Source organism: Vigna unguiculata, chromosome 8, assembly GCF_004118075.2.
Source record: "Vigna unguiculata cultivar IT97K-499-35 chromosome 8, ASM411807v1, whole genome shotgun sequence".
NCBI lineage: Eukaryota > Viridiplantae > Streptophyta > Magnoliopsida > Fabales > Fabaceae > Vigna > Vigna unguiculata.
The window spans coordinates 29,541,269-29,556,909 of NC_040286.1; the positions used below are offsets into that span (position 1 = coordinate 29,541,269).

A 15,641-nucleotide genomic window follows, 5' to 3' on the forward strand; every position below is an offset into this window, starting at 1 on the left:
CAATGGCTCTGCAGAGCAGTAGAGGCCACCACAAGTGCAAGCGTCCAGTGAATCCGATCTTAGTATATGTATCCGGATAATTGAGTCATAGTGTCTTGCTTGTTTGCCATAACATGACTCATATGTCTCTGTGTTGTATGCCTGAGGATGTTTATGTACTTGTTCTTTTACACTATGATAAGTTTCAAATTACACTAGCTTACCCTTGCATTTTGTGTATGTTCTTGTTGTGTTTTCTCTTTTGCGATGATCACCATTGGTGGGAGCAGATGGGGATACTTCTGGAGGTAGGCCTGATGGTGGTAACAGTGCAGTCTAGTGGGCCCGTTGATATGACTTACGAAGAAGTTCTATGGCCCTAGTGCCTTGTAATTCCATGCCCTTAGAGCATTCTTTTGCACAAGTGTTAAACTTTAGATCTGTTTTGTTTATGGCATGGTTGTATGCCCAAGTTTCCCTCTAAGTACTCCTATGGATGACTGTTAAAGTACATTCTTTATCTTTGGTTTCTTCTGTCAGCTTTACTCCTTAATATTATAACTATGCGATGTTTTGTTTAGTAGATTAATCTATTTAAATGGGATGTCACAAGTACTATAATAAATTTAATTCATCTATCTAAAATTTAAGAAGTGAATAAATATTTAATTCATTTAAAATATTCCCTTCTTTGATCATGGTTATATATTGTCTAAGAAAATTTAATTCATCGATCTAAAATTTAAGTGAAAACATATTGAATTCATTTAAAACACTTTATTTCTTGATCACGGTTATTGTATAAGAAAAGAACAACACAGCTTCTAAATTAAATTTATCTAAAAATAAATTTTAATAAAAAAAATAATATATAAATGAAAAGTAAATTATTAGTATGAAGACGAAATAGAAATTTACATATTAAATTTTTGGTTTAAATACCCTTTTTATCCCAATTTTTATGAGTTTTGTTTTGTTTGGTCCTTTCAAAATGATCCTAAATTCTGTAATTTATGGTCAATTTGGTCCTTTTTGCAGATGCTGTTTAAATCGTTAACGGAAGGTGAATAGTAACTAACACGTGTCATTTCGTGGTTTTTTTAATTTTTTAATTTTTTTTATTTTAAAAATGTTGTCCACGTGCATAGTCAGCATTGTGACACGTGGCAGTATCTTGTGGCTTATATTGAATTTGGTCCCAATTTACAATAATTTTGTTTAATTTAGTCCCAATTTGTTATTTTTTTTTCAGTCCAGTCTCAATTTTGTTTCTATCCAAAATGACAAAATTTATTTTTTATATAAATGTTATATTGAAAATTTTATTTTTATTAAAATTCACATTTATTTTAAATATTTCTTTCATTATTTTTATACCAAACCTAACTATATTTTTGGAAGGAAATTATTATATATGTTTGATTTTTTGTACATGTAAAAAATAGGGTTAAAGTTAGTTTAAAATTAGAGAAAAAATTCTTCACTGTTTTTAAAATTAGAAGGAAAAATCATCATTATTTTTTAAATGATTCATAAAAACATTGATCTAGAAATTAAATTTGGTCAATTTGGAGAGGAGCAAAATTGAGACTGATTTGAACAAAATTAACGAAAATTGGGACTAAACTGAACAAAATTAACAAAAATTGTGACCAAATTGAATATAAGTCACGAGATACTACCACGTGTCACAATGTTGACTTGACATGTGGACAACATTTTTAAAATCAAAATAATTTTAAATTTTTTTTAAAAAATTAAAAAAAATTAAAAAAATCACAGAGTGACAAGCGTCAGTTACTGTTCACCTTCCATTAACGATTTAAACGGCATCTGAAAAAATGACTAATGTAACATCCAATTTAATAGAATAATTCTAGTAAATAAAACTTCACATGTTTATAGCATAAAATAGAACACCGACAGAAAGTATATAAGAATCAACTTTTACAGATTATCCTTAATATACTAAACAAGAAACTAAGGCACAAAATATATGTCATAACCAAAATCTAAACACAGATTAGATTAGACTGGAAATTTGCTCACAGAGCAAGAAACTAACAAAATAAAATAGTTCGACAAAAGATAGTCAAAAAAGCATTAGCTACCTCACCCAAAACTACACAGCACCACCACCACCATCTGAACGATCTCCAAGAATCTCCATGTATGCTCACACCAAGTATTTGGTGATCATTGCAAAAAAGAAAAGCCAAACAGAGAACACAAGTACAGAGAGAAAGGGTAAGCTAATTGCAAAAAGAAAAAGAAATACATATATATATAACACTCAAAAGAATTGCAGAACAACGCACCAATTACACCAAGCTAAGCAATATCAACTCATCCATCACACAAAATGACACTCTAGATTCAATTATCCGGATATAGACATTGATGTATGATTCTTGGTGGTTTTTGCACTTGTGGTGGCCTCTACTACCTGTAGAGTCACTGTCAATGAGTATCACCCTACCACACAAGGTTAACCCCTTTAACCGTCATAAGAACCCTAGGGTTGTTCTTAAAGATAGGACCTCTTACCCCTTTCACCACATGACTCATTCCACTCTACATGAGTCTTGAATGAACATTAGAGTATCAGGATAAACCTCTAGTACTGACTCCTTACATCAATAAACACACTACTAATTAAATCAAATAGGATCTTCCCCATGGGATCTCCTATATTCTCACACAACCAATTGAAAACACATATTAAAAACAATATAACATAGGTCTCTCTTGCAAAATAAATAATTCTTATGATCTTTATCCAATCCAACTTAACAACACATTATGCAAACGATTTGAGATTTTAGAAATAAAAATGCAGCTTGTGTAAAGCTCCAAAAATTTTGTATTTATATTCAAATTAAAGATGATTGAATCAAGAACCAAATGCAACAAGAACCAACTTAATTGAATAACTATAAAGAAAGTTATGCACCAAACAAGCAACAAAGGTCAATGTTGTCAACAACCAAACTACAGGGACCTTGCGATAAAAACTAGTCTCACTATAGAGCTCTGATTTAAGATCCGACTGGTCAAAGTCAACAACTATGTGTTAAGTATCAACTGTTAAAATTTCAGCTCAATCCAATGGTTAACGAAGTAGGAATCTTCATTTTACAAAAAATATGCAGTGTAGAAAAATGAGTAGCGCCACACCATATGCTTCTTGGTTGTGAGATTTTGACTTATTCCACTACACAATTTGGTATCTAGCACTTTTATCTTCTCAAACTCATTTCAAAGTGGTTTATAGATGATATCAAACTGAATAATTGCAACAATCAATATCTCTCATTCCAATTGTATTCTAAACTACCTAAAATTCTCTAACCCATAGATACCCAAACATGAAATTCATCCCCATTCAATGCAATCATCAATCAAACATACTCAACACATTCCAGAATGAAAATAAGTACACTCTATTTCAAAGAAGAAAAAAAAGCTTCCCTTACCTTGAGAGGTGCTAACCCAAGAACAAGCCCCAAAAGAAGAGCACTACGACATGATTACAACTTACAGAGCTGGAAAACATAACCAAAGGAGGTGATAACTGAGACCCTAGCAGAGGTTAAGGTGGAATTGAAGCTTCCAAACAGAAAAGAAATGAAATAGAACATGAGTTTAGCGTTCTACTTATGCGGAGGATAATGCTCGATAAGTTCAAGGGAGGATATTGTTATGCCCTAGCAAAGCTTCTGTTTCAGACAAGAGAAAAAAGAGGTGAACTATTTTTATTTTTATTTTTGAAAATGAGACAGAATTGAAAGTTAGTGGCCAGAAAGGGGGATTTTGGAGGTCCCTAGTAGACTGGCCATGGGCCCTCTAATCAGACCAGACTCAACTTTTTTAAATAAAAGAAAAAAGAGGTCTTACAACTAAATTAACTACAAATTACAAAAATTAAAACCATTTTAAACATTTTGAGAGAATAAAGACCAAACAAAAGAAAGTTCATGGAAAAAAAATTAAGCCTAAATTCTTTAATCTTAATATAACTGTGTAGATGCCGAAAGTTAGTGCCTTGTTTTTTATACGAAAATGATATTCGAACATAAATTTCGAACTCATTTTTTACATGGGTGACGTGGCACCCTTTTTTCTTTTTTTTAAATGAAATTGAACCCATGGTCACGTGCGTGGAAGTTTTTGCTGTAAATTCTTTTTGGCAAAATGAAATCAGATGTGGAGAGAGAAAGTAAGATCTATTGGAAAACTTGGTAGTGTTGGTGAGACAGGGAGAGAGAAAGGCGATCGGAAGGCCTTGTAGAGTGGAGTTAGCGTGAGATAGAAAGTCGGAGTAGAGGTGGAGAAAGTGTTGTTTGTGTGACAGAGGCAGAGGAAGGCATTGCAGACAAAGAGATAGGAACGCGTGGGTAAAGTCCAGTTGTTGGAGAAACAGGGAAAGAGAGAGATCAAAAGCCATAGAAGAAGACTTTTGTGGTTGCTGGAGAACAGGTGTCTGACCAGAACTCATCGACGACGTAGTTTTCAGAGTTAGTGTTTTTTTCAGAAGACGGCCACTAGGGCTTCCAAAAATCCAACACTTCCGGCACACAACAACGACCACGGTGGGTAGAAACCTTTTTGTGGCCTTATTGTATTTATTAATCGTTGATTTTTTTTAATAACCTCTTATGGCAGAAAATGTCCGATTTCAATTCAGTTTTACTTAGCTGTAGGGTTTCCGAATCATGGAATTATGTATTGAGCGTTTGGTTCAGTGAAGTTAAATTTCCATTTGGGTGTATTGCTGATTTTGTTTTTATCAGTGTACAAAATAGGGCAGTTTGGGTGTTGAAATAATTGATTGAGGTGTTGAAATAATTGTTCATTTAATGTATCTAATTTTTGTGAAATTCGTAAATTTATGATTTTTTACAGAGATGTATTTTCGTCATTGCTGTAAAGCGAAGTGCATTGGTGCTTTGAACGAAAAGTTAACTGTGCCACAAAAGGAGTATATTGCAAGCACCCTGTTTTGGTGGTTTTCCATGTTAAAGCAATCATTGAAGATAAGTAGAAATGTTTTATCTTAGTTATGTATTAAATGGGTTGAAAGAATGGGTGGTTTTGATGTTGGTGGTGAAGTGGTGGACTTTAGTTTATTAGACGTTTGTTTAGGGTTAGGATTGAGGGTGGTCGGAGAAAAAATTGATTTAAATGAGGAAGTTGTGGAGAGTGAGACGTGGAATACTTTTGGGCGTCAAAGAGTTGATGTTAAGTTGATATATGATTTTTTGATGAAATTTGATGATGATGTTGGTGATGTTGAATTATTTTGCAAGCTATATGTTGTGTTAGGAATATCAGAGTTCTTGCTTGCAAGTAAAAAGGGTTGTGTTTTCCCCGTTATTTTTAAAATTGTTGATGACATGGAAAATATTGGAAAATATAATTGGGGTACATTAGTGTACGAGTATTTGGTGTTTAGCTTGTGTAGTGCTTCATTGGCATTGCAGAACGAACCAAGTCGATTTGAGTTCTATGTGGTTGGATGTGCCTATTTGCTTGAGGTAAAGTGATTTATGTTTTTTAATGTTGTTTACATATGGTTTTTATTTTCCATAAATTGATTTTATTAATGATTTATGTTTTCAGTTATGGTCATTTGATCATTTGGTTGTTTGCCAGTCAACGTTCAAGTGTAAGATGAACTTGTTCCCACGATTGTTGTATTGGATGAATGTGAGCGTGGGTGACAAGGTCATGAAGACTACGTTTGATTAGAACATGGTGTGGACGTGTTTAACTATATTAGTTATGTTTGAAATCTGTAAGTTTTTATTGAAGTCACACATGTGTTTTCTTGCATAGGCTATTGTTGATGTGGCGGTATCAAAGGAAGAACTTCATCATGTTATTGTAAGAGAAGCATTTGAACAATTTGGCACTGAATACAAAACCCAAGATTTGAAGGACAAGGAAGAGGTTGAGCGTTTACTAGAAGATCATGAAGCAGAGATAGTTGATTTGGAACAATCTATGTCCGCATTGGATGACTTGGTTGCAAATTGGAAGGGTCAACAGCCGAAGGATGAGGTCCGAGATGAAGTTGGTGATGATGTTTTCAATGATCCACGTGATGATGTAATGAGTGATGAAAAAGATGATGGTGCACAACAAAGCAATATGTATGATCGTATGAAGGCCCGACCTCGGATGCGGTTCAAGAGTGTTGCCACAAAAACACCATATTCTGTTTATGGAAAGAAGAAGTTGAAATCACTACAAATTGGTTGGTGTTGTTAATTTGAAAACACCACAGGTATTTTATTTTGAGTTATTTATGAATGTTTGTTATGGATTAATTTTACAGGAGAAAGTCTGTCATGATTCTGTTATCTATTTTTGTTGTGAAAATGTATGTTGCAGGTTTTTAGATGTTTCGCTTTTATTTTGCGCAGCAGTAATATTTTTTTGTTTGTTGTAGGTGGTAGAACCAAATTATTTAACACAACACCCCACTTAATTTCCCTTCACTCCCCATTTTGCTGTGAGATAAAAAAATATGTAATAGAAGTCCTCACTGAACCTACTGGGAAATTATATTTTGAAGGCCAGGAATTATCAACCATATGAAGTTGAGTTTGAGCAGTTTGTGGTTGGCATGTATTTGTCATTACTTAAGTAGGTTGGGGCTGTGTACCAAAATGTTGAGCCTAATTCCCCACAAAATATTTTTTTTGTCCCCAGTGTTGACCCACTTATGAAAGTGTGTAATTTCAATTGGTTAAAAAAAGTGTTTGTGTGAAGCAAAAAATGTAACAGCACTACCCACTTATGTTAGGTCCACTCCCCCCTTGTTAACGTTATTGTGAGTTTAAAGTGGATGTTTTTGCCTACCAAATGTAATTGTAATTTTGAAATTTAACATTAAAAGGTAATGAAAACTTCGAAATTTCAACTGGTTATTGTACCGATCCAGAGAAGGTGGTTCGGTTTTAGACTTAGACTGAGAGATATATGGGTTTTTAGCATTTAGCAGATCGATAGTAGTAGATCGGATCGGCGGGGCACCGAGGGAGAATATTAACTAAATTAAATTTCGTGTTTGGTGGGATTTTTAGGAATTAATAAGGTTGTTATTATTTTTAGAGATATTTTAGGAGTAGAAGATAATTTCATTTTTATTTTGTATTTGCAGAATTTAATATTTTGTAACTGATTATTCTATACATAAGAAGGTTGCTCCCATGGTCAAGGGATGATTTTTTTTTACCTAAGTAAGTCTAAAGTATTTTCTTTTTGTTTTGGTGAAGAATTATCTAGTATTTTTCTGAACCAGAACATTGGCGCCCACCGTGGGGTTTGATAAAACTCGATTCTGACCCCACTCGAAGAACGAGCAAAACTAGACAGAACTAAGGATGAACAGAGGCAGAGGTACGACACGTGAAGGGCCGACTAGGCAGCAGATAATGCAGAGCATTCTAGAGCTGCAACGACAGAACGAAGAAATTAAACTGAAGGCAGAAGTTGACCAGGTTCAGCTAGAAAAGGAGAAGGAGGAGACCCATAAGAAAGCAGAGGAAGATCTACAGGCTCTTCGGGAAGAGGCTCTGGGAGAGAGAGAAAGACTACACAAAGAGGCCGAAGAAACGCACTAACGCCTAGAAGATGCACTTCGACAACAGGAACAGTTGCGGAAGGCAAACGAAGAGATGCAAAACAGATTGGAAGCCACCAGGTTTGGTTACCGATACGCCAACCAGTTGAATTCCAAGGTTGGCGACACCATCCCTCTGGCAAATACGATCATGGAGAAGCCAATTCCACAAAATTTCGTGATCTCAAAGATCGCACCCTTCACGTGAAGTTCTGATCCAGAGTTACATTTAAAAGTGTTTCAGGCCCGGATGTTGATATCAGGGGGGAATGACACAATACGTTGTAAAATGTTTGTGGGCAATGCTAGCCGAAATCGCTCTTGAATGGTTCAACACTATTTCGAGCTCCTCAATCAACTCGTTCGCCGATTTCAAACGCGTTTTCCTCGAAAGATTTTCGGCTAACAGGGCTAAGCCGGTGGAGATGGCAGACATGTTTGATATACGACAGAATGCTGAAGAATCATTGAAAAAGTTCCTCAATCGCTTCACCAATATTAGCATGAGGGTAGTCGACCCTAACGAGGGCTTACTTGTAAAAGCCTTTGTGAAGGGGCTCCGAGCCAGTTCTTTCGGTGAATCTCTGTACCGGATTCCCCCGAAGACCTTAATGGAGATTAGGCAAAGGGCAGCTATGGAAATAGAGACCGAAGAGGCCATGCGTCATAAAAAAAGCAGGGGACAAGAGAACATTGGCCCATACCAAGAGTGAACGAGATGTCAAAACTTATCGAAGAGAAAGGACTCCATCTCGGACTAGACCGGATCGTCGTTTCGTTCCTTACATAGCACAGCAAAGGACTAAGTATTGACGAATTCGGAAAATCCCAAGTTTCATGTTGGCTGCAGCCGAAATATTGGAAGATGCGAAAATATCTAAACATATGCGCTATCCCAATATTACAGGGAGAACGCTCGGAAGCAGACCGAACGCTTGGTGTAAGTTTCACCAGGCCGGAGGTCATGACACGAACTCGTGTTACGCTTTAAATAACCAACTCTCCACGTTGGCAGACAGGGGACTCATGGGGAGATATATGAAATCTGATACAGATGCGGAACCATCTCGAACTCGTCCGGTCCCCGATTTGCATGAGACACCTGTGCTGGGGGATTTCAATACAATAGCAGGAGGTTTCGTGGGAGGAGGACAGACCAGCTCAGCTAGGAAAAGATATGTAAGGAGTGTCATGACTACGGCAAAAATCGAAAGGTCGAAGAAAGTTCCGGCTATAGTGTTTTCGAGTGAAGACTTAAAGGGAGTAGTTCCACATGAAGATGATCCTATAGTCCTGTCTGTTATCATGATGGGAAGAAATGTTCATAGAGTTCTAGTTGATCAAGGGAGTTCTGCCGATGTGATGTTCTGGCACACCTATACAGGGCTGCAAATACCGACGGACCAATTAAGGCCTTTTGATGGAGTACTTGTTGGTTTCTCAGGAGATCAGGTGGAAGTTAAAGGGTGTGTTGATCTTCGAACGACTTTTAGAGACAAAGAAGATGCTAAGACTATATTTATACGTTATATAGTTGTCAACACACCTTCATCATACAACTTACTGCTAGGAAGACCTTCTATCAATAAGTTGGGAGCAGTGGTATCGACGGTCCATTTGAAAATGAAGTTTCCCACTGATGATGGGAAAGTGCTCACTTTATCAGTAAATCAGGAAGTCGCTCGCAAATGTTATGAAGATAGTCTAAGGTCAAGAAGGAAGGTTGCATACTCAGTCAGCACAACGGAGGTAGTCATAGATCCCGAGTTAGATCCTAGACTAGTACATTCTGAGAGAAGACCTCAGCCCGTGGAAAAGATAAAAGAGGTACTCATAGAGGGAAAGAAATTAAGAGTTGGAGGAGATTTGAGTTTAGAGCAAGAGCAACAGCTTGTACAAGTACTGAAGAAAAACCTTTCTTCATTTGCTTGGAGTGTAACAGATATGACAGGAATAGATCCCAATTTTTTATGCCATAAACTCAACATTAATCCTTCGGCTAAACCTAAAGTTCAGAGGCGCAGACGGTTGAGTGGAGATTGTGCCCAGGCAGCTACCGAGGAGGTATGTAAGCTGTTAAAAGCGGCTCATATTCGGGAGATACAATATCCGACTTGGTTAGCGAATGTGGTGATGGTAAAAAAGTCCAATGAAAAGTGAAGAATGTGCGTTGATTTTACTGACTTAAACAATGCATGCCCAAAGGATTCATATCCTTTGCCTAATATAGATGCGTTGGTTGATAGTGCATCAGGTTGCACTTTGTTAAGTTTCTTGGATGCTTATTCAGGCTATAATCAGATAAAAATGCATTCATTAGATGAAGATAAGACAACATTTATGGGAGGAATGGCTAATTACTGTTATCGGGTAATGCCCTTCGGGTTAAAGAATGCAGGAGCTACCTATCAAAGGTTAATGGATCGAATTCTGGTGTCCATGTTAGGGAGGAATGTGCATGCGTATGTTGACGATATGGTAGTCACCTCGGTAAAGGAGAGAAAGCATCAGGGAGATCTGGAGGAATTATTTGTCACAATCAACAAATACAAACTCAAACTTAATCCCGAGAAATGTGTTTTTGGGGTCAAGGCAGGGAAGTTTCTAGGTTTCTTGCTTACCGAGAGGGGAATAGAAGCTAATCCAGATAAATGTGCAGCCATCATAAATATGAGGAGTCCAAGCAATGTTAAAGAAGTACAAAGATTGACGGGGAGGATGGCGGCCTTGTCCCGTTTCCTTGCTAAAAGTGGAGATCGGGGTTTCCCCTACTTCCAATGCTTGAAGAAAAATGAAAAGTTTCAATGGACCGATCAATGCAAGGAAGCTTTCCAAAAGTTAAAAGAGTATCTAGGTAAACCACCGGTATTGTGCAAACCCGAGAAGGGCGCTGATCTAGCGTTATATATCTCGGTGATTGAGCATGCAGTTAGTTCGGTATTGGTACGTGAGTCTGGTAGGGATCAGAAGCCTGTGTATTTCATGGTGCTGAGGTGAGATATCCGACTATAGAGAAGGCTGCGTTGGCTATAGTGGTGTCGGCTCGGCGTTTAAGACATTATTTCCAAAATCATAGTGTCAAGGTGATGACGGATTTGCCGATCAGGTACATACTGCAAAAACCTGATATATCAGGTAGGTTGGTTAAATGAGCAATAGAGCTCTCGGAGTATGGGATACAATATGAATCACGAGGGCCGATCAAAGCTCAGTTTTTAGCTGATTTTTTAGTAGAGTTATCTGAACCACCTGTTGCGGATCGGCGCATAAAAGAAATATCATGGATTCTATCAGTGGATGGGGCTTCTAATTTGAGAGGGAATGGTGCTGGTATAGTTTTGGAAGGACTAGAGGGAGTCTTGATTGAGCAATCTTTGAGATTTGCTTTCAAAGCTAGTAACAACCAGGCAGAATATGAGGCTTTGATAGCAGGGATGGTTTTAGCTAAAGAAATGGGTATCACTAGGTTGTTAGTCAAAAGCGATTTCGCATTAGTAGCAGGACAAGTGACCAGAGAATTCCAGGCTCGTGATCCACAGTTAGCTAAATATTTAGAGGTAGTCCAATCTATTGCAAAAAATTTTGTTCTCTTTGAATTCGTACATGTTCCGAGGGAGCGAAATTGCCGAGCTGATTTGTTATCCAAGTTGGCTAGTTGTTCGAAACCAGGGCAGCATAAGTCGGTGATAAGAGAAACATTGGTAGCTCCTCGGGTAGATACATAGGAGAAACATCAGGTTTTGGAGATTTTGATGGCTGAAGAATCTTGGATGTCACCTTTAAAAAGCTATCTTGCAGATAATAAGTTACCTGAGGATGTGAATGAGGCGCGAAAAATAAAGAAAAACTCAAGCCGATATACACTGATCGATGGCCATTTATTTAGGTATGGATTTTCTAGGCCTTTGATGATTTGTGTAGAAAGGAGGGAGGCGTTTCGGCTCATGACCGAACTCCATGAGGGCATATGTGGAAGTCACGTTGGGGGGGAAAGCATTGATGTTGCGGATAGTTCGGGGAGGGTTCTTTTGGCCCACTATGAAGAATGACTATATGGAGTATGTCAGGAAATGCGAGTCGTGTCAGAAACATGTTGATTGGAGCCATGCGCCACCAGAGGTGCTGCACTCTATTAATACACCTTAGCCCTTTCACACTTGGGGAATAGACATTCTGGGTCCGTTTCCTAAAGGGGTGAGACAATTCAAGTTTTTTATTGTTGTTGTAGAATATTTTACAAAATGGATTGAAGCCGAGCCGGTTGCTGTGATTTCGGGTAGTCGGGTTTGGGAATTTACCTGGAAGAATATAATATGCCGATTTGGTGTTCCACGTCGAATTATTTCGGACAATGGAACTCAGTTTGCATGCTCACAGGGGAGGCAATTGTGCGATGAAGTCAGGATTAAGCAGGTTTTTTCTTCGGTGGAGCATCCTCAGACAAATGGACAAGCAGAAGCGGCCAATAAAGTGATATTAAGGGGTGTAAAACGAAGGTTGATGGCAACAAAAGGTCAAAGTTAGGAGAAGTATAGATATTAGATGTTAAGGAACTGACTAAACTAGTGTGATCGAGATCGGGGTTGTAGGGCATTGAAGTCGATTAGGAGTGTAGTATAGAACAGTTGGCAGTCGAGATATTTAAAGGTTGGTTAAATTAAGGTTGGTTGTATAAGTTAGAAGTACGTAGTTTCTTAATATCAAGTAGGGAGTTCAAGAGGAAAAATAAGCAAGAGATTTAACAATAAAAATAGGGAGAAGTAAGGTTGAGTGTTTGTGCACAATAGATAAATAAGTAAGGAGCAGCAAATAAAAAAAAACCCCAAGTTCAAAAGGTAGTACAAAAAATAAGCCTAAATACAAAGTAGGGAATCTCAGTCATCGGCATCCACTAGTTGTCCATTGACCACAAACTTAGAGATGTTCGCTAGAGATAAATCTGCATCAGGGCAGAGAACTCGGACTAAGAGCAAGCTGGAATCCCATGTTCAGGGAAGAACCGATTTGGTTTTTGAGGAGTTCTGAGCTGTTAAGAAGATCCTTCTCTTTGAGAACCCAACTTTTCTTCTCGACTTCCAAAGTTTTCAGTTCATGGTGTAAATCAACAAGCGATTCGTCCTTTTCCTTTATTTGGTTGGCTAGCTCGGCAACTTCACTGGTCAAGCGAGAGGTTTCGGTTTGGGAAAGTGCCAAAGCTTGGTCCTTTTGTTCTAAGTCAAGGGATTTCTGAGTGGATTAGAGGTTGAATTGGTCCATCAGCATAAAGTTGGATGCCTCAGCTTTATGGAGATTAGCCAGGATACTCCCATGAAGAGTTTTGAGGTCTTGTGTCCTTAGCAGGTTGATATCGTGGCGGAGGTAGTTGTGTTTCCGACCATGCTGAGAATGAAGGAATTGGGGGTGCCAGAAGCTCATCTCGATGTCATCCACTGTCTGATGGGGAGCTAACTGAATTTGTGAGGTTGAGTGTTGCGAGGTGACTTCGATTGCCTTTTTGCCTCGGGATTTGAATTTTCTGGTTAAGGGCTCGAGATCGGGTTCCGATGTTTCTTCATGAAGCTCAATACGAGGAGGGGGAGCTGAAGAACTTGCACCAGGAGTTATGGTTTTTTGCTTTTTGAGTTGGCGAGCTCGTTTTAACATATCTTCATGGGACATCGCCACCAGGCTCTCTGCAAAAATAAGTAGAGTTGGTTAAAAGGGAGGTGGTATTAAGTATAAGATAATAAAAGGACAATAGTAAAGTAAGTACCGATGTGGAATTTTAGATCCACCACTCGGAACTCCAACTCTAATAATTTTCGAGTATCAAAAATAACATCCAGTTGTTCCAGCATCAGGCAGTCTTTTTTCTCAGAAGGGTCCAGGTCTTCTAATTGCCGAGGGGATTGAAGGTTAGGCGATTGGCACCAATATAAGGGGAAGCCTTCTAGGAGGGAAGGGCTGTGATCGGGAGCGACTATTTTTATGAAAATACCCTTGAAACCCTTATAAGAAGAGTTGTATAAGGTTAGGAGAGCTCGGCCACTAACACCACTAAGGGAAGCTAATAGTTGTTTATGGGGAGCTCGTAATTCAAAGAAATAGAGAAACATATTGCTTGAGGGGGTGATACCGAAGTGGGTGCATAAAATTTGGAAGGCACGAATGAAAGCCCAGCTGTTAGGGTGTAGTTGGCACGGAGAGACATTCAGGATGGTGAGGAGTTCTTTTTCGAAGGTATTAAAAGGAAGTCGTAAACCTAGTTTTTCAAATAAGGTGACATACATATAAGTAAATTTTTTAGGGGATATGGGAAATAAATTACCATCCCTGCAAATGGGTTCATCACCATCGCAGGCGATAACAGTTACATTTGTCTCATTGCTTTTACACAAGGTTTGGTGGTGTCTAAAAGCCCTAATTCTAGTGAGGGTAGTCATGGATGAGGTTTCCCTGCGTAAGGCTAGGGGGGCCCAGGAATAGAGGACGTTATAGTGGGAATTCATGGAGAGTGATTACGGTGACGGTGTGATAAGGGTTTTTCAGAGAGTTATGAATAATCAAGGAAGGGGATACAATCGCAAAGCTAAAACACAGTACAAAGAACAGAGATAATGCATAAGAAGCAAGCAAAGGGAGCAAGGGGATACAAGCGTGAAATTTGAAGGAGAAAGAAAAAGTACCTGGAAAAAGGAAATGGCGGTTGAGAAGGATAGGTAGGAGGCGAAAGAGCTCGAGTGTGAGGAGTAAGAAGATGAAGGGATGGTTGAGTTGTGTAGGTTAAAGGGGGAAAGAAATGACGTTTGATATTCAAAAAGGAGAGTAAAGTGGGATCATTGGATGGGTTACACGTGGCGCGAATGCAGGGAGTAATGATGATTTTACGGGAAGTGGTGAAGAGCAGTTATTGACAAGACAACTTCTGCTCTCCTCGTTCTGAAGACGAGATAGTGCAGAAGTTGGAGAGCTATGTACCGGTCCAGAGAAGGTGGTTCGGTTTTAGACCGAGAGGATATATGGGTTTTTAGCATTTAGCAGATCGGTAGTAGTAGATCGGGTCAGCGGGGCACCGAGGGAGAATATTAACTAAATTAAATTCCGTGTTTGGTGGGATTTTTAGGAATTAATAAGGTTGTTATTATTTTTAGAGATATTTTAGGAGTAGAAGATAATTTCATTTTTATTTTGTATTTGCAGAATTTAATATTTTGTAACTGATTATTCTATAAATAAGAAGGTTGCTCCCATGGTCAAGGGATGATTTTTTTTTTTACCTAAGTAAGTCTAAAGTATTTTCTTTTTGTTTTGGTGAAGAATTATCTAGTATTTTTCTGAACCAGAACAGTTATAACAAGTGGTAGTGTGAACCAAAATATGTAACATGACTCCCCACTCGTTTTAGTTGCAGTCCCCACTTTATAACGTAATTGATAATTTAAGGAACATTTTTTTTGTAGAAAATAAAATTGTTATTCGAAATTTCAATTGGTCATAATGAATATGAAATTTTAATTGCTTAACAAAACTTAGAAATTTCATATGGTTATAAAAACTGGTTTTGTGAACCAGAATATATAACAACGCTCCCCAATTGGGGTACTTCTACTCCCCACTTTGTAACGTAATTGATAGTTTAAAGAACATTTTGTTTGGTACGAAAAATAAATTCTTATTAAAATTGTTATTTGAATTTTCAATTGGTCATTAAAAAAAAATTGTTATTGGTTAACAAAATTTTTAAATTTCAGATGGTTATAAATATTGGTTCTGTGAACCAGAATATATAACAGCACTCCCCAATTGGGGTAGTTGTAGTCCCCAGTACCTAACGTAATTGATAGTTTAAAGAACATGTTGTTTCCTAGGAAAAATAATTTGTTATTAAAATTGTTATTCAAAATTTCAATTGGTCATAATAAAAAAAATGTAATACGTTATCAAAACTTAGAAATTTACGGTGGTTATAAAAACTAGTACTGTGAACCAGAATATATAACAACACTTCCCAATTGGGGTACTTTTACTCCCCACTTTGTAATGTAATTGATAG

General features: G+C 37.7%; 1 protein-coding gene across 1 annotated transcript; it reads left to right on the top strand.

Moving 5' to 3' along the window:
* Nucleotides 1-5,063: 5,063 nt before the first annotated feature.
* Nucleotides 5,064-6,383, top strand: LOC114195079. The gene is made up of 4 exons (XM_028085473.1): nt 5,064-5,516; nt 5,602-5,706; nt 5,818-6,238; nt 6,376-6,383. Exons 1-4 carry the CDS (start codon nt 5,064-5,066, stop codon nt 6,381-6,383), a joined length of 987 nt encoding a protein of 328 aa, XP_027941274.1.
* The last annotated feature ends 9,258 nt before the right edge of the window (nt 6,384-15,641 follow it).